The sequence below is a fragment of the Delphinus delphis genome, chromosome 1 (assembly GCF_949987515.2).
Source record: "Delphinus delphis chromosome 1, mDelDel1.2, whole genome shotgun sequence".
Taxonomy (NCBI): Eukaryota; Metazoa; Chordata; class Mammalia; order Artiodactyla; family Delphinidae; genus Delphinus; species Delphinus delphis.
Window position 1 is genome coordinate 5700367 of NC_082683.1, and position 27920 is coordinate 5728286.

The following is a 27920-nucleotide window of genomic DNA, read 5'->3' on the forward strand; positions in this document are numbered from 1 at the left end:
TCCTAGGTTTTTCATAAATGTACTTTATCAAATTGAGGACGTTCCCTTCTATTCCTAATATCCTCAGAATTTTTTTTATCAGAAATGGATGTTGGATTTTGTCAAATCTTATCTGTTGAGATGATCATAAGATTTTTCTTTTTTAGTTTCTTTTTCAGTTTGTTAATATGATGAATTAACTATTTTTATTTCATTCAGTTTACTTAAACTGAAAAGAAAAACCATTCACCCATTTCACCCACCCCCCCGCCTCTGGCAACCACCAATCTGTTCTCTGTATCTGTGAGCTTGACTTTTTTAAATAATTTATTTTTAGATTCCATATATAAGAGAGATCACATGATATTTGTCTTTCGCTGTCTGACTTATTTTACTTAGCATAATGCCATCAAGGTCCATCTGTGTTATTTAAATGGCAAGATTTCATCCTTTTTTATAGCTGGATAATATTCCTGTATGTGTGTGTGCGTGTGCGTGTGTGTGTAGACCGGAGGTTCTCTGTACATCCATTGATGGATATTTCGGTGGTTTCCATGTGTTGGCTGTTGTAAATAGTGCTCCAGTGAACGTGGAGGTGCGTTTATCTTTTCAAATTAGTGTTTTTGTTTTCTTCAGATAAATACCCAGTAGTGAACTTGCTGGTTCATATGATAGTTCTAGTTTTAGTTTTTTGAGGAACCTCCGTACGGTTTTATAAAGTGACTGCACCAGTTTACATTCCCACCAGCAGTGCCCAAGGGTTCCCTTTTCTCCACATCCTTACAAACACATTATTATTATTATTTTGGCTTTTGACCAATCTTCTTTTATCTTATTTTTTTTAGTTTTTTAATTTTATATTGGAGTATAGTTGATTTACAATGTTGTGTTAGTTTTAGGTATACTACAGCAAAGTGATTTAATTGTACACATGCATATATGTATTCTTTTTCAGATTCTTTTTCCATATAAGTTATTACAGAGTATTGAGTAGAGTTCCCTGTGCCATACATAGGTCCTTGTTGATTATCTATTTTATGTATAGTAGTTTGTATATGTTAATCCCAACCTCCTAATTTATCCCTCCTCCTCCCCCACCTTTCCGATTTGGTAACCATAAGCTTGTGTTCTAAGTCTGTGAGTCTGTTTCTGTTTTGTAAATAAGTTCATTTTATCATTTTTTTAGAGTCCACATGTAAGGGACATCATAAGATATTTGTCTTTCTCTGTCTGACTTACTTCAGTTAGTATGATCATCTCTAGGTCCATCCATGTTGCTGCAAATGGCATTATTTCATTCTTTTCTATGACTGAGTAATATTCCATTGTGTATATATACCACATCTTCTTTATCCATTCCTCTGTTGATGGACATTTAGGTTGCTTCCATGTCTTGGCTATTGTGAATACTGCTGCTGTGAACACTGCTGTGCATGTATCTTTTTGCAGTTTTTGTCTTTTCTGGATATATGCCCAGGAGTGGGATTGCAGGATCGTATGGCAACTCTAGTTTTTAAAGAACCTCCATACTGTTCTCCATAGTGGCTGTATCAATTTACATTCCCACCAACAGTGTAGGAGGGTTCCCTTTTCTCCACACCGTCTCCAGCATTTATTATTTGTAGACCTTTTGATGATGGCCATTCTCACCAGTGTGAGGTGACATCTCATTGTAGTTCTGATTTTCATTTCTCTAGTAATCAGTGACGTTGAGCATCTTTTCATGTGCTTTTTGGCCATATGTATGTCTTTTTTGGAGAAATGTCTTTTTAGGTTTTCTGCCCATTTTTAAATCAGATTGCTTATTTTTTTGTTTTTTTGGCTGTTGAATTGTATGAGCTCTTTATATATTTTGGATATTAGCCACTTACCAAGTATATGATTTGCAAATATTTTCTCCCATTCAGTTGGTTGCCTTTTCATTTTGTTGATCATTTCCTTTGCTGGGCAAAAGTTTTGTTCTTCTTTCTCAAGATTGCTTTGGCTATTCAGGGTCTTTGATGTTTCCATACAAATTTTTCGACTGTTTGTTCTATTTCTCTGAAAAATGCTATTGGAATTTTGATAGAGATTGCCTTGAATTTGTATATTACTTTGGGTAGCATGGACATTTTAACAATATTGATTCTTCCAATCCATGTGCACGAAATATCCTTCAATGTATTTGTGTCTTCTTCAATTTTAAATGTTAAAATATCTTTGCATTCCTGGGTTAAACCCCACTTGGTCATGATGTATTTCCTTTTTTATATATTGGATTCATTTTGCTAAAATTTTCATAAGAATTTCGAGATCTATGTTTATGAGAGCGATTGGTCTGTCATTTTGTTTGCTTTTGTTTTAATGACTTTGGTTTTGGTATCAGGATACTCCTGGCCTCATAGCATGAGCTGGGAAGTGTTTTGTTCTCTTCAGTTTTCTAGAAGACTTTATGTAGAATTGGTATTTTTTCTTCCTTAAATGTTTGCTCAAACTCACCAGTAAAGCCATCTGGGCTTGAAGTTTTCTTGGTGGAGAAGTTTTTAACTACAAATTCAATTTTTTAAGTAGATATGGGGCTATTCAGGTTTTCTACCTCTTGTTGAGTGATCTTTGTTAGTGTGTATGTCCCAAAGAACTGGTCGATTTTGTCTAAGTTGTCAAGTTTATTGGAAAAAGTTGTTTATAATGTTCCCTTATTATTCTTTTGATGTCTAGTGATAGTAGGGTCTCTAGTGATGTTTCCTCTATCATTTCTGAAATTGGTAACTTATATCTGCTCTTTTTTTCCTCATCAGTCTTGCTAGAGTTTAATCAATTTTACTGTTCTCTGCAAAGAGCCAGCTTAAAATTTTATTGATTTTCTCTCTTTATTATTTTTCTGTTTTCTACAATACTTAACATATTTTTACTCTAATCTTTCTTATTTCCTTTCTTCTGCTTACTTTTGTTTTACCTTGCTCTTGTTTTTCCAGTTTCTTAAGATGGAAGCTGAAGTCATTGATTTCAGATATTTCTTCCCTAGTGGATTTTAGTGTAAATTTTTCTTTTACTCTCAGCTGCATTTCACACATTTTGATGTATTTCATTTCATTTTCATCATGTTCAAATGCTGCCTAATATCCCTTTTTATATCTTCTCTGAAATCATTTACATTATCACCAATGTCATATATATATATATCTCATCATATATTATTTAGAAAGCATATTTAGAGATTTTCCAGACCTCTTTATGTTATTGATTTCTAATTTAATCCCATTTTGGTCAGAGAAAATACAAAACTTGAATTCTTTTAAATTTATTGAGGCTTGTTTTATGGTCTGTATATGGTCTATCTTGGTAAATGTTCTGTATGCACTTGGAAAGGATGTTTATTCTGCCCAGTGTGTGAACTAGGTCAGGTTGGTTGATAGTCTTGTTCAAGTCTTCTCTATCCCCCAGTTTTCTGAATCCTTGCTGTACCTCAGGAGGAGTGTTGAAGTCTCTGGCTGTAATTGTGGGCTTGTCTATTTCTCCTTGCCATTTTATCAGTTTTTGCTTCGTGCCTTTTGAAGCTTTCTTACTTTGTGCATAAATGTTTAGAATTGCTGTGTCCTTTTGATGAATTTATCCTTTTATCATTGTGAAATGACCTTCTTATCCTTTGTCTATTCTTTGCTCTAAAATATACTTTGTCTTATGTTACTATATTCACTCCAGCGTTCTTTTTTTATTTTCGATTAGTGTTAACATGTTATATCTTTTTCCACCCTTTACTTTTAACCTATGTATGTCTTGGTATTTAACGTGGGCTTTATTTTAGTGGTTGCTTAGAGTTTATGATGTATATATTTAATTTTTGCCAGTCTACCTTCTAGAGATATTATACCATTTAATGCATAGTATAAGAAACTTAAAGTACTATACTTCCAGTTCCCCCCTTTGGCCTTTGTCTATTGGCATATATTTCTACATATGTTAGAAATCCCACACTACATTGTTATTATGCTTACTTACATAGTTATTATCTTTGAAAGAGGTTTAAATGTTTACCCCTGTAGTTATCTCTTCCAGTGCTTTTCATTCCTTTACGTAGATTCATCTGATATCACTCTCCTTCTGCCTGAGGGTATTCCTTTTCTGTCTCTTGTAGTACAGGTCTACTGATGATGAATTCTTCCCATTTTTGTATGTCTGAAAATGTCTTTATTTCACCTTCTTGTTTTAAAGACATTTTATCAGAGCGTAGAATTCTAGGTTGACAGTGTTTATCTTTCAGTACCTTAAAGATGCTGCCCCACTGTCTTCTCATTTGCATTGTTTCTGACAGGAAGTCTGCTGTCATATGTACTGTTTGCATGTCTTTTTTCTGGCTACTTGTAAGATTTTCTCCTCATCATTAATTTAAAGAATTTGAGGGACCTCCCTCATGGTGCAGTGGTTAAGAATCTGCCTGCCAGTGCAGGGGACATGGGTTTGATCCCTGGTCCAGAAAGATCCCACATGCCGTGGAGCAGCTAAGCCTGTGTGCCACAACTACTGAACCTGCGCTCTAGAGCCCATGAGCCACAACTACTGAGCCTGTGTGCCAGAACTACTGAAGCCCACGTGCCACAGCTGCTGAAGCCCGCGCACCTAGAGCCCGTGCTCTGCAACAAGAGAAGCCACCTCAATGAGAAGCCCGCGCACTGCGGTGAAGAGTAGCCCCCCGCTCACCGCAACTAGAGAAAGCCCACGCACAGCAACGAAGACCCAACACAGCCAAAAATTAATTAATTAATTAATTTTTTAAAAAAGAATTTGTGATGTCCATGATGTAGTGTTCTTCATGTTTTTTGTGCTTGGAGTTCATTGAGCTTCTTGGATTTGTAGGTTTAGAGTTTCCATCAAATAGAAAAGAATGTTTTCCGTTATTTTTAAAATATTTTTTCTGTTTCCTCTTTTTCTGGGACTCAAGTTATAGGTATATAGGTTGCTTGAAGTTGTCTCACAGTCCACTGATTCTCTGTTCATTTAAGTCTTTTTCAATTTTTTAGGTCTTTGTTTCATTTTGGGACAGTCTCTGTTGCTGTGTCTTCAGGTTCACTAGTATTTTCTATTACAATATCTAATCTGTTGTTATTTCCATTCAGTATATTTTCCAACTCACATATTTTAGTTTTCATTGCAGAAGTTCTGTTTGGATGTTTTTTAATATATCTTCCATATCTTTATATCACATATTTAATCTTCCCTGTGGCTCTATGGAATACAGTATAAAACTATTAACGTTCTATCTGCCAATTCTAACATCTCTGCCAGCCCAGGGTTGGTTTTGCTTGACTAATTTTTCTCCTTATTGTGGGTTGTATTTTCCTGCTTCTTTGCATGCCTAGTCTTTGATTGGATGCCAGATACTGTGATTGGGTGCTGAATATTTCTGTATTGCTGTGAGCACCATTGAGCTTTATTCTGGGACCCAGTTAAGCAATGTGGAAACAGATTGGTCTTTTCAGGCTCTGCTTTTAAAATTGGTTAGGCTGGACCAGAGCAGTGTAGGGTAGGCCTAATTCTTCTCTGCTACTGAGGCAAGACCCTTCAGAGCATTCTACCCAATGCCCGGGGATTATGAGGTTTTTCTAGTCTGGCTGTTGGGAGTGAGCCCTGTTCTCCAGGTGGTGTGAGCTTCGATCTGATTCTTTCAGGTGATTTTTTTCCTCCCATCTGTGCACTGGTGAGGACTCTGGGGTCCCTGCAGCTGTCTGGAGTCCTCTCTGTGTAGCTGTCCTCTACATTTCTCTTCCTGAAAACTCCAGCCACCGTGGCCTCCCCAGACTCTCAGCTCTGCCTCTGCTCTCAGGGATCCCACAAGGCTCACCTGGTTTCCCCACCTTGCTCCTCAGAAACTCTCAAGGCAGTAAGCTAGGCAGATGTGGGGCTCACCTTGTTTTCCATCCCTTAAGAGTCACTCTCCTTTGTTACCTGATGTTCAGTGTCTTGGAACTTATTGTTTCATATATTTAGTCCCTTCCTGGTTGTTTCAGATGGGAAGGTCAGTCTAGTCCCTGTTCCTCCATCTTGGCCAAAATCCAAAGTGTTGACTTACTTCCGCTGTGTTGACTTACACTAGTCAGTGCCTGTTTCTGGAAGCAGGATGGGGGCATGCCCACCCACACCTCAGTACCACACAGCAGGGGAGAGGTGGAATGGACACTGGGAGAACCCACCAGTGTCCACCATAAAGTCTTTTGTACCTGGAAGAAGTAATGTTTAGAAGCAACTCAGCATCCATATACAGATGCTTACTTTAGTAAAAAGTCATAAATAGGGCTTCCCTGGTGGCGCAGTGGTTGAGAGTCCGCCTGCCGATGCAGGGGACACGGGTTCGTGCCCCAGTCCAGGAAGATCCCACATGCCGCGGAGCGGCTGGGCCCGTGAGCCATGGCCGCTGAGCCTGCACGTCCAGAGCCTGTGCTCCGCAGCGGGAGAGGCCACAACAGTGAGAGGCCCGCGTACCGCAAAAAAAACAAAACAAAACAAAACAAAAAAAGTCATAAATACATCATATGTGATGCACTGATAAAAGGGATATTGTTAAATGAAAAAACACATTGCAGGCTAGTGTACAAGATTATATGCCGTTTGGGTAAACATGGAGGTGAAGAATAAGAATCTGTATTCATGCTTATTTATAGATGTGTAAAGAAAGTAGGCAGATATATAAGGAAATAAAAGAAATGGTTTTCTGTGGGGAGAATAAATGAGAACTAGGCAGATTGTGTACAGGGATAGGGAGAAGCTAGTAAATGTCTTTCTAATACATGCTGATTTTTGAACCACGTGGGTATATTACATATTAAGAAAAATAAATCCAAACATAACAATTTCTTGGAGAATTCAGGGAGATAGAAAATATTTACAATGAAAGCAAGATTTAAATAAGTATGTACCTTGAGTATTACAACTCTAAAACATATATACAAGTGTACAAGGAGTATAAAGAAAGGCAGAAAAATTAAAAATTTATCTGCTAGATTGATGAAGGTTTTATGTTCCAGCCGTTGTAATGATTGTAAACATTTCTTGAAAGATAACTAAATTAGTGAAAGTAAATAAATGCAAAATAACTGGTAGGAGTTAAAGTTAAATCTGTCTTCCTCCACTTCATCAGAATTGAGTCCAGCAGAGCTTGGCACCCTGCCCTGTGAGCCCTGGACCCTCAGCACACACCCAGCTGCACTGGCCTCAGAACAGTTTAAACACACAGGGCTCACAAAAGCTGTGCTGTCAGCCCACACGCAGAAGGAAGAGCCGAGTTATGTGGATCAGTTCCGGGACAGGATTCTGTCATCGCCCTACGGCTCCTATCTTCAGCAAGAAAGCAGGAGCAAACCTACATATTCAGATGTTCAAGGTAGTTAAAATTTTGAAAATATATTCCCTTTATCAACATAGTTGTCAAATTTATAAATCATACGTGAGTACTGGGAGATACGGCGTGGAGTATAGGAGTTTTGCTTGTAAGAAACTGATTGAGAGATACTGAAATAAGTTTATTTTATAGCAACAGCTTTTACCCAGGATCTTGTTCATCTTTTCAGAGCTATTTTCTGTCATCCCTGCAGTGGACATAGTTACTATCGGCCAATGTTTATTCCTTGTAAAATCTACTTAGAATTATCTATCAACATTGTCCTTCTCTTCCGTTCTGGCTTAGTTTTCTGTAACACGCCTTCCTCTTTACCCTTCAGGAGATTCTGCTTCCAAGCCTACCCGATCCGCTGGTTGCAGGAAGGAGAAGCACAAGCGTAAGAAGCTGCTCATGTGGTCGGACAGCAAGGGCACTAAGGATGACTTCTGTCCCCACCTCGTAGGAGAGACCCAGGATGGACAGCCCTGGTGCCCTTCCTCCACCTCCTCTCCTTATGCCTCTGGCCCATTGCTCCAGGCTGCAGTGGTGGTTCCCAGCCAGGCACCTTGCCTCGTCCAAGCCCTTCCCCTCCCAACCATGACCTCCCTGGGGAGAGAACGTGCAGCCTCAGAAACTGCGTTGCAGAGTCTGCCTGAGCCGCCTTTCCCCAATGGCTTGCAGTCTTTCCCAGCTCTGCCCTCTGCTTGCTTAGATACTTTTATGAACATCTTCCTGCATGACGCCCCTATCTGTCCTCTCTTGTTACCACCATTCTCCCCATATCCATTCTTGGGAGCAGCAGGCTCTTCTGAAATACCTGCCTCGGTATCAGCAGTGCCTCCAAATCCAGGCCCACCATCTTCAGCCATCAGCCAAAGGAGCGGCGAGGGAAAGTGGGGGACCCAGAATGAAGGGCACCCCCTCATCAACTCAAAGAGCAGCTCCCCGCTCCAGCTCGACCTGCTGCAGGAGGACAGGCCCAGATCCTGTGCATCCCCAGAAGCTGAGTATGTAAGTGACACTAACTTTCAACACACAAGAGAGAAAATAAATGTGCGTCCTCTTATTAAAATTAAGGTTTTTGCGCTGAGGCTCAAGACTAATGGCCTAGATGGGTAACTGTATTACAGCTGAGGTTGAGACTTTGTTCTGCAGAAACATGCAGTATATCCTTCAGACTCCATTTAAAAAGCTGCAGTGAAAGAATCTGCTGTGTCCTGAGTTCTTACATACTTGGCAGGGTTTTCCCCAAAGTGCTGTCTTTCAGATTTTCTTTGTGAACTGGATTTCCCCTCTGCTTTAAAATTTGATATCCAGGTATTAAACTTAAGTGTGCATTGCCTATAAAATGTGTTTTCTTACTTACAACTGGGGTTATGGGCTAGTTAGACAGGAACAAGCCATACTGATAAGACATGAATTGAGCAATTTTACTTTTTCAGACACAGTTGTAGGACACCAGGTCTGTATGGAGTGGGTAGGAGCTCATTTTTGTCATTAATTATCAGTAAAGTAGTCAGTTTATATAGTTTTATACTTACACATGTCATTTTTTAAAATGAAAAATTTTTGGTCACTTTCCTTTAACTTTTCATCTCTTTACCTAAAATGGCATTCTCAGATTTACTTGTCAGGTTACACTTTGGGATAAGACTTTCCTATACTTAGGTATAGGATCCAAGACAAGCGTGAATATTTACGCAAAGTTTTTCTTCAGTCTTCCCTTCAAGGTGTAATAATGATTTTAAACAAATGTTCAGAATCTGATGATCCAAATCATGAAAGTATGCTCGATTTTGAAAGCCTGATATTAGTACACTTGCTAGAAACCTAAGGCAAAGCCTGGGCTACGGAATCAGACCTGGCTTCCAATCCCGGCTCTGCCACAGGTTAGGTGGCTTAGCTTACACAAGATATTTAACCTTTCTATGCCTTTGTTTTCTTATTTGAAAAATGGAAAGATTAAGACTTCATGGTTTTTTCTGAGGACTAAGTTAAGTAATATTTATATAGCCCTTCTCCCCATGCAGTATAAGCTCAGGATAGCTGGAACATGGTTTTGTTCACTATTATATTATTAGTGTTTTGAACAATTCTTAGAACATATAAAGTGTTCAATATATGTGTTCTGAATGACAAAAAATAATAATAAAGCACATACCTGTAAGGTTCCTGGAATGTAATAGGTGCTCAAAAAGCAGTAGTATCTTTAATGTTATAAATAAAGGAACTTTGACCACATTCCTGGGGGCAGGCTGGAAATGTTTTACTTCTCGGTTATGTATATACCTTTTTTTCTGTTTAACATGTGAAGTTGAAGATCTGCCAGTTATTTTGTAACAGGATGCTTGAGATGTTCAAATCTTTTCTTGTGTCCTTATTTTCTAGCAACCTGTCAGTCTCAACAATGAGAATAAGAACGATCATTTTACTACCAGTGAACTGTCTACAGTGTCACTGCATGAGGCTTCTCCGCCGGGAGCTGGTTCTGCAGCAGCAGGTAGTGGATCAAAATGACACATCCTTCACTCTGTGGTCCGGAGGTGACTAGGTAACAGGCCGTCTGGTTCTGGTCCTGGCGTGAAAGTAAAGTATTTTTTTTCTTTTTGTAAGCTTTATTGGGGTATATTTACATACAATAAATTCACCAAATTTAGGGGTGCAAATCAAGAATTCTCACAACTTGTCTACATTCGTGTAACCGCCGCCACCGTCACCATATAGAACGTTTCCAGACTGTGACCATTCGCAGTCTGTCTGCCGCCCTGATCCTCCACCTCCTGGCAAGCACTGGTCTGCTTTCTGTCACTTTAATGCTGCTCTTTCTATAACTTCATATAGATCGACTCATCCAGTTTACAGTCTTTTGTGTCAGCATAGTGCTGTTGAGATTCATCCTTATTGTGTATATCAGTAATTTGTTCCTTTTTATTGCCAAGTGGAATTACATTGTATGGATAGCAGTTCATCAGTTGATGGTTATTCGGTTGTTCCCAGTTTGGGGCTATTATGAATAATGCTGCTGTGAACATTAGTGTATGAGTCTTTTTGTGGACATATGTTTTCATTTTTCTTGGGTAAATACCTCAGAGTGAAATCGCTAGGTCACATGGTAAGTATACGGTTAACTTTATAAGGAACTGCCAACTGTTTTCCAAAGCGGCTGTACCGTTTGCATTCCTATCAGCCACATATGAGAGCTCCAATTGCAGTGCATCCTGCCCAACACTGGGTATTGTCCATCATTTAAATTTTAGCCATTCCAGTGTATACACAGTGGTACCTCATTGTGGTTTTATTGACTGTTGATTAATGGTGATGGCTGTCTTCTTGTGTACTTATTTGCCATTCATATGTGTTCACATCTGTTGCTTGTTTTGGGGGGGTGGTTTGTTTTCTTATTGAGGAGTAAGAGTTCTGTATACATTCTGGATACAAGTCTGTTATCACATACTTGTTTTGCAAAAATTTCTTCCCTGTTGTGTGCCTTGCCCTTTTTTTTGATCTTTTATTTTTATCTTCGTTTTGAAGAGCAAATGTTTTTAAATTTTGGTGAAGTTCAGTTTATCAGTTTTTTCTTTTGTAAGTTGTGCCTTTTATGTCCTTTTTAAAGAAGTCCTTGCCTAACTAGAAGTAACTAAGATAGTCTCCTGTTTTCTCTTGGAAATTTTAGAGATTAAGCTTCTATATAGCTAAGTCTGTGATCCGTTTTTAGTTACTTTTTATACATGGTGTGAGCTCACCTCCTCTAATAGGCACACCAGAATTGCCACTATTTACAGAACACCCGTCGATGAAAAAGACCAGAACCTACTGCAAAAGATCTTCTACAACTAAAGATTTAAAGAAGGAACCATGAGATGGGTAGGTGGTGGGGAGTCACAGTATAGGCAAGACCCATACACTGGGTGGGTGACCCACATATGGAAGAATAATTACAATTGCAAGCTTCTCCCCAAGGAGCAAAAAGTCTGAGTCCCACATTGGGCCCCCCAGCCTGGGGGTTCTACTCCAGGAAGATGAGCCCCAAGAACTTTTGGCTTTGAAGCCCAGTGGTGCTTACTTTTGGGAGAGCCAGAGGGCTGTGGAAAATAGGGACTCCATTCTTAAAAGGCTCACGCAGAATCTCACCCACTCCAGGACCCAGGGCAGAAGCAGTAATCTGAAAGGAGCCTGGGTCAGACCCACATGCTGATCTTGGAGAGTCTCCCCAAGAGGCAGGAAGCAGTTAATTGGAGCTCACCCCTGGGGACATAGGCATGGTGACAGCCATTTCTGGGAGCTCGTTCTGCCACATGGACTCTGTTGCTGGCAAGTGCCATTTGGGAATCCTTGTTGTAGCTTATTAGCCACAGGACCCAGCTCCACCCCACCCCCAGCCCTAAGGCACCAGGACTGGGACACCTCAGGCCAAGCAACTAACTGGCAGGGACACAGCCCCACCCAACAGCAGACAGTCAGCCTTAAGACCCCCTGAGCCCACACCTTCCCCTGGACACAGCCCTGCCCACCAGAGGGCCAAGGACCAGACTCTACACACCACTGGGCAGGCACTAGATCTGGGACACCCAGGCCCCTGCATGCAGAGACCCTGGGACTTAGCTCCACCTACCAGAGGGCACGCACCAGACCCAGAATCCCCTATCCCAGCCACCAATGAGCCTGTTCTAGCCTTGGAACCAGCCTCACCCAACAGTGGGCGAACACCAACCCCAGGACAACCACAGCCCCGTAGCCTGTGGACCTAGCCCACACACCAGCAACCAACCTACCAGATACACAGAAATAAAAACAGCAAGTTAGGCAAAATGAGGCAACAGAGGAACATGTTCCAAGCAAAGGAATAAGATTTAAACCCCAGAAGAGCTAAGTGAAGCGGAGATAGTCCATCTGCCGAAGAAAGAGCTCAAGGTAATGTTTGTAAAGATGATCAGAGAACTCAGAAGAAGAATGGATGAACAGAGAGAGAAATTAGAAGTTTTTAGCAGTTAGAAAATATAAAGAACAACCAAACAGAGGTGAAGAATACAATCATTGAAATGAAAAATACACTAGAAGGAATCAACAGTAGACAAAATGGTACAGAGGAATGGACCAGTGAGGTGGAAGACAGAGTAGTGGAAATCACTGAAGATGAACAGGAAAAAGAATAAAAAGATGTGAGGACAGTGTGAGACATCTGGCACAACACCAGGCATACTAACATTCACATTTTTGAGGTTCCAGAAAGAGAAGAGAGAGAGAAAGGGGCAGAGAACATATTTGAAGATATAATAGCTGAATATATCCCTAACCTGGGAAAGGAAACATATCCAAGTCCAAGAAGAACAGAGAATCCCAAAGAGGACCACACGAAGGCACATTGCAATTAAAATGGCAAAAATTAAGGATAAATAGAGAATATAAAGAAATAATAAGTGGGAACTTCCCGAGCATGGGGAAGGAACTGGATATACAAGTCCATGAAGCTAAGAGAACACCTAATTACCTCAACACAAAAAGACCTTCTTCTCCATGACTGTCAAAAGTCAATGGCAAAGAAAGAATTTTAAAGGCAGCCAGGGGAAAAAGGATGATAACCTGCAAAGGAACCCCCATTAGGCTATCAGCAGTTTTCTCAGCAGAAACACTCTAGGCCAAGAGGGAGTGGAGTGACATTCTCAAAATACTGAAATATAAAATCTGTCAGCCAAGAATACTCTATCCAGCAAAGTTACCCTTCAGATACGAAAGAGAAATAAGGCTTTCCCAGACAAACAAAAGCTGAGGAAGTTCATCACCACTAGACCTGCCTTACAAGAAATGTTCAAAGGAGCTCTTCTGCCTGAAATGAAAAGGTAAAAGTACACAAAACCTTGAGTTAGGTAAAATAGAAGCAGAAAAATCACAACTCAGTCAGAATAGGTTTTTAAATACATTATTACAGCATAAAAGTTAAAAAGAAGGAAAGCAGCAAAAATAACTATAGCTACTTCAATTTGGTAACAAACTCACAACTTAAAAAGGGATAATTTATGACAACTAGTACATAAAAGGGGAAGATGAAAAGGACAGACCTGTATAGGTAAATGGAGATAAGGTGCTCTCAGCATAAAAAGGACTATTTTATCTATGAGCTATTTTATGCAAACCTCATGGTAACCACATAACATAAATCTAGAGCAGAGACACGAAACATAAAAAAAAAAACCTGAGAAAAACATCATACAAAACCACCAAACCAAAATGGCAGACAGAAACACAAGGAAAAGAAACAATGGGGAAATAGAGCAACCAGAAAACAAAAGATTAAAAGGCAGTACTAAGTCCTCATTTGCCAATAATCACCATAAGTGTAAATGAGTTGAATTCATCAATCAAAAGACACAGAGTGGCTGGATGGATTACAAAACAAGACCCAACTATACACGGCCTCCAGGAGACCCATCTCAGCTCAACAGACAAACATAGACACAAAAGAAGGGATGGAAGATGATACTCCAAGCAGATGGCAGCCAAAAGAAAGTGGTATAGCCATACATATATCAGAGAAAATAGACTTCAAGCCAAAAAAGGTAACAAGAGACAAGATGGACATTATATAATGATGAAGGGGACAAGTCATCAGGAAGATATAACAGTTATTAATATTTATGCACCTAGCATAGGAGCATTAAAATATACAAAGCAATTATTAACAGACCTAAAAAGAGAAATTTGCAGCAACACAATAATAGTAGGGGACTTTAAAACTCCTCTTACATCAATGAATAGATGTCCTGTGAACAAGGAAACAGTGGCCTTAAATGAAACATTAGACCAGGTGGATTCATGGATTTGTATAGTCAATTCAAATGCAGCAGAATACACATTCTTCTCAAGTCCACATAGAACTTTCTCAGGGATAGATCATCTGTTGGCACACAAAACAAGTCTCAGTGCATTTAAGAAGATGGAAATTATATCATGCATTTTTTCTAATCACAATGGTGTGAAACTACAAATCAACTATGAGAAGAAAGCTGGAAAACTCACAAATATGTAGAGACTGAACAACATGCTACTGAACAACTACTGAGTCAATGAAGAAATCAAAGAAGAAATCAAAAAATACCTGAAGACAAATGACAATACAACATGTCAAAGCCTATGGGATGCAGCAAAAACAATACTAAGAAGAAAGTTTATAGCAATCCAGGCCTACCTCAAGAAACAAGAAAAATATCAAACAGTCTAACTTTACACCGAAAGGAATTGGAAAAAGAAGAACAAACGAAGCCCAGTCAGTAGAAGGAAGGACATAAAGATCAGGGAAGAAATGAAATAGACACAAAATTGACAAACCTTTAGCTAGACTCACTAAGAAACAAAGGGATAAAGCTCTAATAAAACCAGAAGTGAAAGAGGAGAAATATGATACCATAGAAACACAGAGGATTAGACGAGTATATTGTGAACAGCTACATGCCAACTACCTGGACAACCTAGAAGAAATGGGCAAATTCTTAGAATCATACAGCTTTATAAGACTGAATCATGAAGAAATGGAAAATCTTGATAGATTGATTACTAGTAAAGAGAATGAAACAGTAATCAAAGACGTCCCAAAAAAACAGAAGTCAAGGACCGGACAACTTCACAGGTGAATTCTCCCAAACATTCAAAGAAAGTTTAATACCTATGCTTTTCAAAACTCTTCCAAAAAAACTGAAGAGGGGGAAACACTTTCCAACTCATTTTACAAGGCCATCATTGCCTGATGCCAAAACTGGACAAGGACACCACACAAAAAAAGAAAATTACAGGCCAATATCTCTGATGAACCTAAATGTAAAAATCCTGAAAAAAGGTTAGCAGGGCTTCCCTGGTGGCGCAGTGGTTGCGAATCCGCCTGCCAATGCAGGGGACGCGGGTTCGTGCCCCGGTCTGGGAGGATCCCACATGCCGCAGAGTGGCTGGGCCTGTGAGCCATGGCCACTGCGCCTGCGCGTCCGGAGCCTGTGCTCCGCGACGGGAGAGGCCACGACAGTGAAAGGCCCGTGTACCGCAAAAATAAATAAATAAATAAATAATAATAAAATAAAATTAGGCTAAAAAAAAAAAAAGGTTAGCAAATACATTTAAAGGATCATACATCATGATCAAGTGTGATTTATTCCAGGGATGCAAGGATGGTTCAGCATCCACAGATCAGTCAATGTGACACAGTGTGATTAACAGAAAGAAGGATAAAAATCAGATGATCATCTCAAGAGATGCGGAAAAAACATTTGACAAGATTCAATATCTATTTATAATTTTTAAAAACTCTCTATAAAATGGGTATAGTAGGAACATACCTCAACATAGTAAAGACCATGTATGACAGACCCACAACTAACATCATACTCAGTGGTGAAAAGCTGAAAGCTATCCTTCTAAGATCTGGAAGAAGACAAGGATGCCAACTCTCACCACTCTTACTCAACATACTATTGGAAGTCCTAGGCAGAGCAGTTAGGCAAGAAAAAGAAACAGAAGGCATCCAAATTGTAAAAGAAGGAAAACTAACACGATTTGCGGATGATATGATTTTATATAGAGAAAACCCTAAAGACTCCACACAAAAAAAAACTACTAGAAATAATAAATGAATATAATAAATTTGCAGGGTACAAAATCAACGTACAGAAACCTGTTGTGTTTCTATACACTAAAAATGAGGAGAAAGAGAAATTAAGAAAATCCCACAGTCACAACAAAAAGAATAAAATATCTAGGAATGAATTTAACAAAAAGAGGTGAAAGACCTGCATACTGAAAAATATAAGAAATTGAAGAAGATGGAAATAAATGAAAAGATGTTCCATGCTCAAGGATTAGAAGAGCTAACATTGTTAAAATGTACATACTACCTAAAGCAATCTACAGATTCAGTACAATCCCTATCAAAATCCCAAGGGCATTTTTCACAGAAATAGAGCAAAAAATTTTTAAATGTATATGGAACCACAAAAGACCTCAAATAGCCAAAGTAATCCTGAGAAGAAAGAACAAAGCTGGAGGTATCACACTCCCTGAGTTCAAGCTATATCACAAAACTGTAGTAATCAAAACAGCATGGTATTGGCAGAAAAACAGATACATAGCTCAGTGGAACAGAATTCAGAGCCCAGAAATAAACCCACACATATATGGACAATTAATTTATGACATAGGAGCAAAGAACATACAATGGAGAAAGGATAATCTCTTAAGTAAATGCCATTGGGAAAACAGGACAGCCACATACAAAAAATGGAAACTAGACCCCTGTCTCACAGCATGCACAAAAATTAACTCAAAATGAATTAAAGACTTGAATGTAAGACCCGAAACCATACAACTCCTAGATGAAAACATGCAGTACACTCTTTGACATCAGTCTTAGCGATATCTTTCTGCTAATATATCTCCTCAGTGGAAACAAAAGCTTCTGCACAGCATTAACAAAATGAAAAGACAACCTACTGTATGCGAGAAGATATTTGCAAGTCATAAGGGGTTAATATCCAAAATATATAAAGAACTCATACAACTCAACAACAAAAAAACACAACCCGATTAAAAAACGGGCAGAGGAGCTGAATAGACATTTTTCCAAAGAAGACATGTAGTTGGCCAACAAGCACATGAAAGGATGTTTAACATCACTAATTATTAGGAACTGCAGTTCAAAACCACAAAGAGATTATCACCTCATATCCATTAGAATGGCTGTTATCAAAAAGGCAAGAAATAACAAGTATTGGTATGGACGTGAAGGAAAGAAAACCTTCATACACTGTGGGTGGGAACGTAAATTGGTGTTGCTGCTATGGAAAACATATAGAGACTCCTCAAAAAATTAATAGAACTGCAATATGATCCAGCTATTCCACTTCTGGGTATTTAGCCAAAGAAAATGAAAACGCTAATTCAAAAAGATATATGTATCCCTCTGTTCATCACAGCATTAGTTACAGTAGTCAAGATATGGAAACAATGTAAGTGCCCATCAATGGATGAATGAATAAAGAAGTGATGTATATTAAACATTTTTTAAATTTTAAAATACATCTATATACAGTACACACAATGGAGTACTATTAAGCCATAAAAAAGAGGAAACCTTGCCATTTGCAACAAGATGGATGGACTGCGAGCGTATTATGCTAGGTGAAATAAAGCAGAGGAGAAAGACAAATACTGTATGATTTCACTCATGTGTAGAATATAAAAAACAAACAGACCGAAAAAATGAAGAAAAACACAAAAACAAATACTCTGTAGGTACAGAGAACAGAATAGTGGTTACCAGAGGGAAAGGGGGATGCTAAGTGGGTAAAGGAGGTCAAATGTATGGTAATGGAATCTACATTTTTGGTGATGAGCACGCTGTAGTGTATACAGAAGTAGAAATAACAATGTACACATGAAACTTACAAATGTCATAAACCAATGCTACCTCGATAAAAAAAAAAGATTTAAAAATAAATAAGTTGTAGAATCGGTTTCTTAATTCCTACACAAAAGCCTGCTGGGATTTTGATTGACATCATGTTGAATCTACTGACCAATGTGGGAGGAATTATTATCCTAACAGTATTGAGTCCTCTGATCCACGAGTATGATCTGTTTATTTATGTAGGTCTTTAATTTTTCTCAGCAATGTTTTGTAGTTTTCAGTGTACAGGTTACACTTACTTTGCTAAATTTATCACTAAGGATTTCATAATTTTGATGCTATTGTAAATAGCATTTTAAAATTTCAATTTCCAATTGCTTGTTGTTAGCATATAGAAAGCCAATCAAATTTTGTGTTTCGCACTTGTATTCTCAAAACTTGCCATAGTTTTACTTTTTCTTTTCTGATCTGTATACCTTAATTTATTTGTCTTTCCTTCTTGGACTGGCTAGGACCCCCAATATAGTACAGTAAGGCCCCTACATATGAACCTTCAGGTTGCGAATTTTCAAAGTGGGAACGTGCGTTCCGTCAGCATCAGGCATGAGTGACATTGTAGCTTGCCCTCCGTCTCCTACTGCTGACGGCCCTTCAGCTCTACTACCATCTCCCACCTCCTCTCCCTCCTTCAGTCAGTAGCTCTTCTTGCCTGTTCACTCGATGGCAGCCCCTGTATGCCAGCTGTTGCACTGGACTACTGTACTTTTCAAGGGACTGTACTGGAAGATTAAAAATGTTTTCTTTATTTTTTGTGTTTGTTTTTTATGCATTATTTGTGTGAAAGTATTATAAACCTATTACAGCACAGTACTATATAGCCGATTTTGTTAGTTGGGTACCTCGCTAACTTTGTTGGACTTACAAACAAATTGGACTTAGGAATGTGCTTTCAGAACGGAACTCGTTCGTATGTAGGGGACTTACTGTATTGAATAGAAGTGGTTAGACAGACATTCTTGCCTTGTTCATCGTCTTAGGGGGAAATCTGTCACAGTTTCAGTAAGTATGATGTTAAATGTATGTTTTCCTTAAATGGCCTTCAGCAAGATTGAGGAAGTTCCTTTCTGCTGCAGATTTACAGAGATGCTTTTTCTGCATCTATTTTTTAAAATCAATGTATTTATTTTTGGCTGCATTGGGTCTTCGTTGCTGCACGTGGCTTTCTTTAGTTGTGGTGAGCAGGGGCTACTCTTCGTTGCAGTGCGCGGGCTTCTCATTAGGGTGGCTTCTCTTCTTGTGGAGCATGGGCTCTAGGCACGAGGGCTTCAGTAGTTGTGGCACGTGGGCTCAGTAGTTGTGACTCGCGGGCTTTAGAGCTCAGGCTCAGTAGTTGTGGCACACGGGCTTAGTTGCTCTGTGGCATGTGGGATCTTCCCAGATCAGGGCTCGAACCTGTGTCCCCTGCCTTGGCAGGTGAATTCTTAACCCCTGCCACCAGGGAAGCCCTTCTGCCTCTACTGAGATTAACCATATGGTTTTTCTCCCTTGTTCTGTTAATATGGTGAATTACATTAACTAATTTTCAAATATTAAATTAATCTTGTATTTGGTCATGCTATTTTATCCTTTTTATATATTACCGGATTCTATATCCTAATATTTTAAGGATTCTTGCACCTATTATGAGAAATATTGGTCCATTGTCTTCTTTTCTTATGATGTCTTTATCTGGTTTTGGTATCAGGATAATACTGGCCTAACAAAAGAAATGAGTTGGGCACTGTTCCCTCCTCTTCTATTTTCTGGAAGAGTTTGTATTGAGTTGATATTATATCTTCCTTAGTATGGTTGGTAGAATTCACCAGTGAAGCTATCTGGGCCTGAAGTTTTCTTTATGAAAGGGTTTTTAAAAACAAATTTGATTTTTTTTAATAGATATGGTTAATAGACTCAGGTTATCTATTTCTTCCAAAGAATGATCTTTGGTAATTTGTATCATTAAGATGATAGAGATCCATTGTCCATTTCATCTAAGTTGTTGAATTTATTGGCATAAAGTTATTTATAATAGTCCCTATCCTTTTAATGTCTTTAGAATTTATACTAATGTCTCCTCTCTATTTGCTGATATTATTACTTTTTCCTTATCATTCTGGCTCTATGTTTACCACTTTTATTAACTTTTCAAGGAAGCAACTTTTGATCTCGTTGGGTTTATTTGCTATTTTTTTGGTCTTGTATTTTATTGATTTCTGCTCTAATCTTTATTATTTCATGTGTTTACTTTGGATTTTATTCACTCTTTTTCTAATTTCTTAAGGTGGAAGCTTAGAGCATTGATTTGAGACCCTTTTTTCCCCTCCTAATATAAACATTTAACGTTTTATATTTCCCTCTAAGCACATCTTTAGCTGCATCCCTCAAATTTTTGTATGAGTGTTTTCATTTTCATTCAGTACAAAATATTTTATAATTTCCCTTATGTTTTCTTCTTTGACCATGGGTTATTAGACATGTATTTATTTCCTAATACTTGGGGATTTTCCAGGTATTTTATTGGTTTCTAACTTAATTGCAGTCAGACAGCATTCTTTGTATTTTTTTTAATTTACTGAGGCTTGTTTAATAGTCCAGAATTCGGTCTGTCTTGATAAATGTTTCATATGCACTTGGAAAGAATGTGTGTTCTGCAGTTGTTGAGTAGCATTCTTCTGTAAATGTAAATTTGGTCAAGTTGGCTGATAATGTTGATTCAGCCTTCTACATCCTAACTGATTTTCTATCTACTTGTTTTCTCATTTATTAAGATAAGGCTGTCAACATGTCCACTTATAATTGTGAATTTGTCTATTTTTTTCTTGCTGTTCAATCAGTTTTTGCTTCATGTATTTTGAAACTCTTTTATTAGTTGCATACACATTTAAGATTATGTGCTTTTGATGAATTGGATTCTCTATTATGAAATGTACCTTTCTTGATGTCCACTTTGTCTGATATCAGTGTAGCTCCTCCAGCTTTATTTTGATAGTGTTTACATGGAATATTTTTTTCCATCTTTTTACTTTTATCTGTGTCTTTATATTTAAAGTTGATTTCTGGTAACCAGTGTATGGTTGGGTATTGCTTCTTTATCTATGTGACAGTCTCTGACTTTTAATTGGAGTACTTAGACCATTTACATTTAATATGATTATTGATATGATCAGGTTTAAATTAAATCTTCCATCTTGCTACTTGTTTTATGTTTGTCTCATTTGCTCGTTCTTCCTTTTTTCTCTTCCCCTCCTCCTTTTGGGTTAATTGTGTTTTTTTTTTTTTTTTTTTTTTTGGTGGTACGCGGGCCTCTCACTGTTGTGGCCTCTCCTGTTGTGGAACACAGGCTCCGGATGTGCAGGCTCAGCAGCCATGGCTCATGGGCCCAGCCGCTCTGCGGCATGTGGGATCTTCCCGGATCGGGGCACGAACCTGTGTCCCCTGCATCGGCAGGCAGACTCTCAACCACTGCGCCACCAGGGAAGCCCAATTGTGTATTTTTAATGATTCCATTTTCTCTCCATTATTGGCCTCCCAGCTATTCTTTTATTTTTTTTTCCTTTTTTCCTTTTTTTTTTTAGTCATTGCTCTAGGATTTACACATGCATCTTTTACTTATCCCAGTTTACCTTCACATATTATACCTATTCTATCACTTTATGTCTAAGAACCTTAACACAGAGTACTTCCATTTTCCCTCTTTTTTGCCATTTCTGTCATACACTTTACTTCACCATGTATTATAAACCCCACAATAGAAGTTTTACTGTTTTTGCCTTAAACAGTTACCTCTTAATGAGATTTTTCTAATGAGGAAAAATGTCTTTTATGTTTACCCATACCCTTTTTTAAAAAATTAGAGAGGTACTTTGTTTTGTTTTAATTGTTCCAAAGTCAATGAGAAGGACCTTGAAGGGTCCCAGGCAAGATAGGAAAGGAATGATCCATGAGGCCCCATAAGAGCCATAAAGCGCTGGGCCTTGGGATGGATGGACGGCTTCTCTCTGGTAACAGAGAACATTCAGGAACATTCTCTCCTCTGTGGTGAGGAGAGAATGTAGATAGGAGTACGTTTATGTTTGGTATCAGGAGGATGAATTTCCTTTCCAGTGGCTTCCTTTTTTTTTCTTAAAAACTAGGTGAGAGTGAGGGAGGAAATAGAGGAGTGGAAGATAATCCTGCTGGGGATAGACTAGTGTGCTGACCACAGAGCTGTACCAGGATTACAGGCTTTGTGATGATCCTCTGGTGGTGATGAATTTACTGTAGAACCAATGCACCCTGTTATATGTGACTTTCTCTGTGCCTTTGGCTACTTGGGCTTAGATAAGAACAGAATTGATAAGTGGCTTTATCAGAGTTACATTTTGATAGTTGTGGAAAATTAAAGGGAAAAAGAAGTCTCAGATCTTGCAGAGTGCTACTGAATGAATGATGGGCTTTGGGCTCTAAGCAGAATGGCTAAGGCACGGTTCCAAATTTGTAGTTGGAAGAGTAGAACAAGGAAACAAGAAATTGAAGCTGAGAGGTTGGTGATTTTGGAGACGGAGCTGGAGATGGAGCAGTTGTGGGTGATGAGAACAAACAAGGAATGGCCTTGGGAGGAGGCTAGTTCAGGAAGACTGAGAAGGAGATCTTGGGAAGATCAAGGAACTGGAAGGCTGAGGTGACCTGGGATGATGGCTGCGCTGGGTGGTGAAGGACCCTACCAGCTAGTTGCCAAAGTCTTTGGAGAATGAGGGCCAGTTTGGCAAATCAGCCCCTGACAGGTATTTTCAAATTTTTTTGTTGTTGATTTTTGATAGGAAGCAGTGGCAGCAGTATAAACTTTGCTACTAGTGATTATTCTTCTGAAATCTTTCAAAATGGGCAGCAGTCTCAGGATGTACAGAAAAAAGAAACATTTCCCAACTTAGCTGAAGAGTCCATCTGGAGAATGATAGAACAAACACCTGAGTGCATTCTGATGACGTATCAGGTGCCTGAGAGGTAAGAAAGCATGTTAGAAGACCCACCTTTATATAAGTGTTTTATGGTTTCTTAAGTGTGTTTTTTAATACAAAGTGATTTTTAATGTTTTTATACATATCCTTAGAGAAATGTATTTTCAAATTCATTCATTTGAAGTCAAAAGACAAATGATTTCTTAAAACAATGGTTGTAGTGGTAGTGACGGTATAAATATGTTATATGTCCTGAGACAAGAAAACAAAGAGAGGCAGTGCTTTCCAAGACAGCCCGCAGGGACGAGAACTTTTTTTAGAGCCTGGACTTCTTTCTCTCATTCTAAAAGAAGAAAAGACCTAAAGGAAATCTGTTTCTTCCATATGACTCATTAAAACACTATACAGGTATTCGCCATCAAGAGAAAGAGGCCTAGCTTTACCAATCTGACAAGGAAATGAGTCAGTTGTTATATTTCTGATGTGTACGTCACATACTAACAAGAAATATAAAGTATATTACAAAGTAAAAAGAAGTGCTGTTCTTAGATCACAAGATAAGGACCCTGTGCCTTATTTAGGACTGTGAAGGTTTTGTTTGTTTGTTCGTTTGTTTTCAGGGTTAAAGAAATTGTACTGAAAGAAGACCTAGAAAACCTGGAAAGCATGAGGCGGCGGCAGCCGCAGTTTTCTCACGGACAAAGGGAGGAGCTGGCCAATGTGCGTTCCTGGATTCAGAGCCAGACGATCCCTCAGGAAATAGACATCCAGGTAAGCCCAGTAATAACAGCTGTCATGTGTTGCTGTTTCTGTGCCAGGTAGTGCTCTGGGCGCTTAGTGTACAGTCATCCCTCGTTTTCTGCAGGGGACTAGTTCCAGGACCCCCTGCGGTACCAAAATCTGCAGATGCTCGAGTCCCTCATGTGAAATGGCGTAGTATTTGCATGTAGCCTGTGCATGGCCTCCCGTATTCCTTAAATCATCTCCAGATTACTTATAATACCTAATACAATGTAAATGCTATTTAAACAGTTGTAAATTCAACGTACATTCTATGTAAATAGTTGCTGGTGCACTGCAAATTTAAGTTTTGCTTTTTGGAACTTTCTGGAATTTTTTTCCCCAAGTATTTTTGATCTATGGTTGGTTGAGTCTGTGGATGTGGAACCTGCAGAGAGGGCCGACTGTGCATTGCATGATCCCGCTGAAAATCTTAATCTTCACAATTGCTTCTGTGGTAGGTGTTATTATCCCTGCTTTACCAATAACAACAAAGTGAGGTTTACAGATACTAAATAATTTGTACACTCAGCCCTCTATATCCACAGTTCAAATTTCAATCTGTAGTTGGTTGAATCCAAGGATGCGGAAACCTCGAGTGCAGAGGGCTGACTGTACCAAGTCATCTATATAAGGATTGAGCATCCACAGATTTTTGTATCCTCAGGGGGTTCAGGAGCCAAGCCCTCTGCACAGACTGAAGGACAGCTGTGTAAGGGCTCAGTTCTTCAGATTTTGAATACAGGTCTTTCTGGCTCCAAGTGTTTTTTTCTTCCACCAGTTGGAATGTTACGGGGCAGTTAGGAGTAAAGACACCTGCTTTCATATGTGATTGACTGGGGAGGAGAGTATAAGATTTGCATGTCAAATATGCGTGCATGTTTGAAAAGAGTTGAATCTCAAGATGTAAGATTCACACCAGAGGATTTAGGATTTAGGATTTAGGATTCATGCCGAGCAGGAATTTCTGTGGGAAGAGTATATGAAGAATGAGCCCCGAAACAATTGAAGCAAAAGTATTTAAACAGTTGCTGTCATTTCCCTTCTAATAGTAAGGGATGAACTATAATGGATAGTCTTAGATGTGAATAAGTGGGAGAATGAGACACAGGTTGCTTGGCCGGCATTTTACTGGTTTAAACACTTTTCAGGTGACTTCACATCAAATAACCTGCCTGTTCTTGTTCCTTTTTGGAGGGCTGTGTCACTTGCGAAAACGGAGATTCAGCTGGTGATGCTGCAGAATCCTGTGGTCCGGATCCAGCAGAAGCAGCAGTTGAGTGACTCTGAAGATGCCCCTGTACTCCCTCTCCAGGCCTGTGGGACAGCTAGACCTCCTTGTGATTCTCTGTAAACCCCCGGGTCTTAAATGACCATGAAGTTATCATTGAATATTAAGCTTTTTCCTTCCTGATTTTTTAACAGACATCATTTTCCTGAAGCAGACATTGTATATAGACTCTTTTCCTTGTCTTTTTCCCCAATGTATTTAAACTGTCAAATAGACTCTTTTTCTAGTTTGGCTGTCCTCTAATGAGATTGGATGACCTCTAAAGAGGTATGTGTCAAACTTTATTTCAGATGTCACCCCAAATAAATTACAGTTAGAAGCATAGCTAGAGGACTTCCCTGGTGGTGCAGTGGTTAAGAATCTGCCTGCCAATGCAGGGGACACAGGTTCGATCCCTGGTCTGGGAAGATCCCACATGCCGCGGAGCAACTAAGACCGTGCGCCACAACTACTGAGCCTGCGCTCTAGAGCCCGTGAGCCACAACTACTGAGCCCATGCACCACAACTACTGAAGCCCACGCACCTAGAGCCCGTGCTCTGCAACAAGAGAAGCCACCGCAATGAGAAGCCCGCGCACCACAACGAAGAGTAGCCCCTGCTCGCCACAACTAGAGAAAGCCCACGTGCAGCAAGAAGACCCAGTGCAGCCAAAAATAAAGTAAATAAAATAAATAAATTTATTTAAAGAAACCAAAGTATAGCTAGAAAGAGCCCCAAACCTTAGCCTCATTGATTTTGTTCTGTTGTTACATGAATCATTTCCCCCTGTTAGAGACGTCAAGAAATCCCCGCTATGGGCCATGTACCTTTCCTAACAGTGTCCATAAATACAGTGCCCTCACCTGGTCTTTGCACGGTGACACATCCCTCCACAGTTAGGGTCTGACATTCCACTTTTCTCACAACGCAACACAGATCACTTCAGCATTGACCAGTATGAAAATGTATTGTCCATTGGTGTACCGGAAATTCCTAGCTTTTAGGGTTGAATTTTGACCTTCATTTTTGTAGCCGCTTTTCCTTTTGATTTTCTACCTTCCACTGAAATTCTCAAAGTCTTGGTTAAAAATGGATCAGCTTAACAATGAGCTTATTCTTTGCGGGGTTTAAATTAGCTTTTGCATGTGTAATGTTAAAACAAAAGAGCTTCTAGCTCAACCAGCTTCTGACTCTTTGAAATTTTTAAATAATGATTGCAAAAAGTTTTTAAAGTCATGTAAGAGTTAATGTTGTTCTTATATGCGTATGTGTTTAAATGTTGTCTTATCAAAACTAACAGTTAACTCTTTGTTTCCAACCAATTTACACAAAAGAATGTCTCTCAATCCCTGCCAGAGGTCTGATTGGCACTGCCTTCTTTTTGTCCTTAAATAGGGGTAAGTGTTGCCCTTAAATAGGGGTAAGGGACCTACGGGAGGTCCCTAGCCAAGAGGGTTGCAGAATCTGCCACAAATGAGGGCTTCCTGGGCCTGCTGAAGTTGTGTCTTTTAAGAAGTAAGTGAGTTGTTTGCATGATAAGGGAGCCCCCTCTTCTTAGAGAAGTGATGATTCCTTCTCAAACTTGGAATGACGTGCAGTTCACACCCATGTAGATCAGAAACAGGAATAGAAGAAAATGAAGGCTGGAATAACCTTTTCTCTTTTAAATAACATGCAACAAACTAACTTACTTTTCTTTTGTTGCTGTTGTGTTTTTTTGTTGTTTTTTTTGTTTTAGGAAAATGCTTCTTCCTTTCAAGTTTCATAGTTTTTTATAAAATGCATCCTGCTCCTAATTATGAGAATCAACCTTTCTATCCACAATGCTGCTGGACTCTGATTCTCAAGCCTCGTAGCTTAGATTTACTTTCTAAAGTGGAACAGACGGCTCTCGAATCTGCAGGGGATTGGTTCCAGGACCCCCTCGCAGATGCTAAAATCCATGGATGCTCGAGCCCCTTCTATAACATGGTGGTACAGTCAGCCCTCTGTACCCGTGGATCCGCGCCCAGGATTCTACACCCGTCCCCGATTCTCCCCACCAGGAATATGGGGGGCCAACTCTAGCTTCCTAGAAGGTAAATCTTTCTTCAGGGGTCAGAACCATTTTCAAATGATGCCCGTGACATTTCCTGGAATTTTCTCACTTTAAGCTGTTCATGCCCATATTCCTGTCTTATGAATAGAGAACTCTCCTATTCTGCTCCATCTCGATTGTTAAATGATCTCTGAAGCCCTTGTTGTGTTGGTCCAGTTGTGTGGTATTTTTGCCCTTGGTGAAAAATCAAATTTTAAAAAATGAACCAGCCTGGATATTGTCCATCAGTAGAATCGCTGTGACCTTCTGTAGTGATAACCTTGTTAATTTTTTTAAATTAAAAATGACATGGGGCAATCAGAGGACTGTTCTGCATTTGTGAACATGTTTTTTAAACCTGACCTTCTCTAATATAAGCCCTCTTTTCGATTCTTCCTGGATGTTTGTTTTATCGACATTTGCTTATTTCTTTGCCTTACTACACGTTTAGGGTCAATTTAAAATTGGTGCTTGTTGTAAGCAGATCTATAAAACCATTTGTAGTTTTGATACTTTGATAAGTCGCCGAATTATCATGTTTAGAGTTTGGACCATGATGCTTCTACTGCTGAGGATGAGCAGACAAGGTTCAGCAGTGCGGCTGCCGCCCCCCAGGGGGGCTCCCCCCAAGTTTAAACAGTTGTTCAAGTTTATTAACTTTTTGTATCGATAACTATAGAAATTGGTCATAAAAACGTATACTCTAGGCTTCAGTGTTTACAGAAATGTTACCAAAAAGCTGTGTTTTCTTGGATGAGAGGTCAGGATTTATGAACAACAGAATGCGGTGCGAACGGAATCGTTGTACAATTAAGTGCAACTTCATCATAACTCACAAGGTAAATTTAATCCAAATGGAAATTTTCTTTTAACTGAGTTTATAATTAACTGTGAATTTACTTGTTTTTGATGGTTATGAATATTTTAATCGGGTATCTTTTTTAAGCAAGAACAATAAACGGTATACATGTAAAACTTGAGAAATTTCTTGCACTGCATCAACAAACCTTTGCCCTGAATGTGTATTTTATATCATTGAGGAATATTTACTGAGATTGAGAGACACTGCAGGGTGCTCACGTTAGGGCCACTCTGTGTCTGC

The 27920-nt window shown here is 39.1% G+C and overlaps 1 protein-coding gene across 3 annotated transcripts in view; it reads left to right on the forward strand.

The window, feature by feature from the left end:
- Nucleotides 1-27775, forward strand: part of PER3 (period circadian regulator 3) — a 64198-nt gene extending 36423 nt beyond the window's left edge. For all 3 annotated transcript variants that reach the window (XM_060013544.2, XM_060013551.2, XM_060013559.1), the window contains 6 exons: nucleotides 7091-7333; nucleotides 7671-8341; nucleotides 9719-9830; nucleotides 22553-22736; nucleotides 23311-23461; nucleotides 24668-27775. In XM_060013544.2, coding sequence (XP_059869527.1) covers nucleotides 7091-7333; nucleotides 7671-8341; nucleotides 9719-9830; nucleotides 22553-22736; nucleotides 23311-23461; nucleotides 24668-24754 — 1448 coding nt within the window. In that variant the 3' untranslated portion in view covers nucleotides 24755-27775. The remainder of the gene's footprint in view (nucleotides 1-7090; nucleotides 7334-7670; nucleotides 8342-9718; nucleotides 9831-22552; nucleotides 22737-23310; nucleotides 23462-24667) is intronic.
- The last annotated feature ends 145 nt before the right edge of the window (nucleotides 27776-27920 follow it).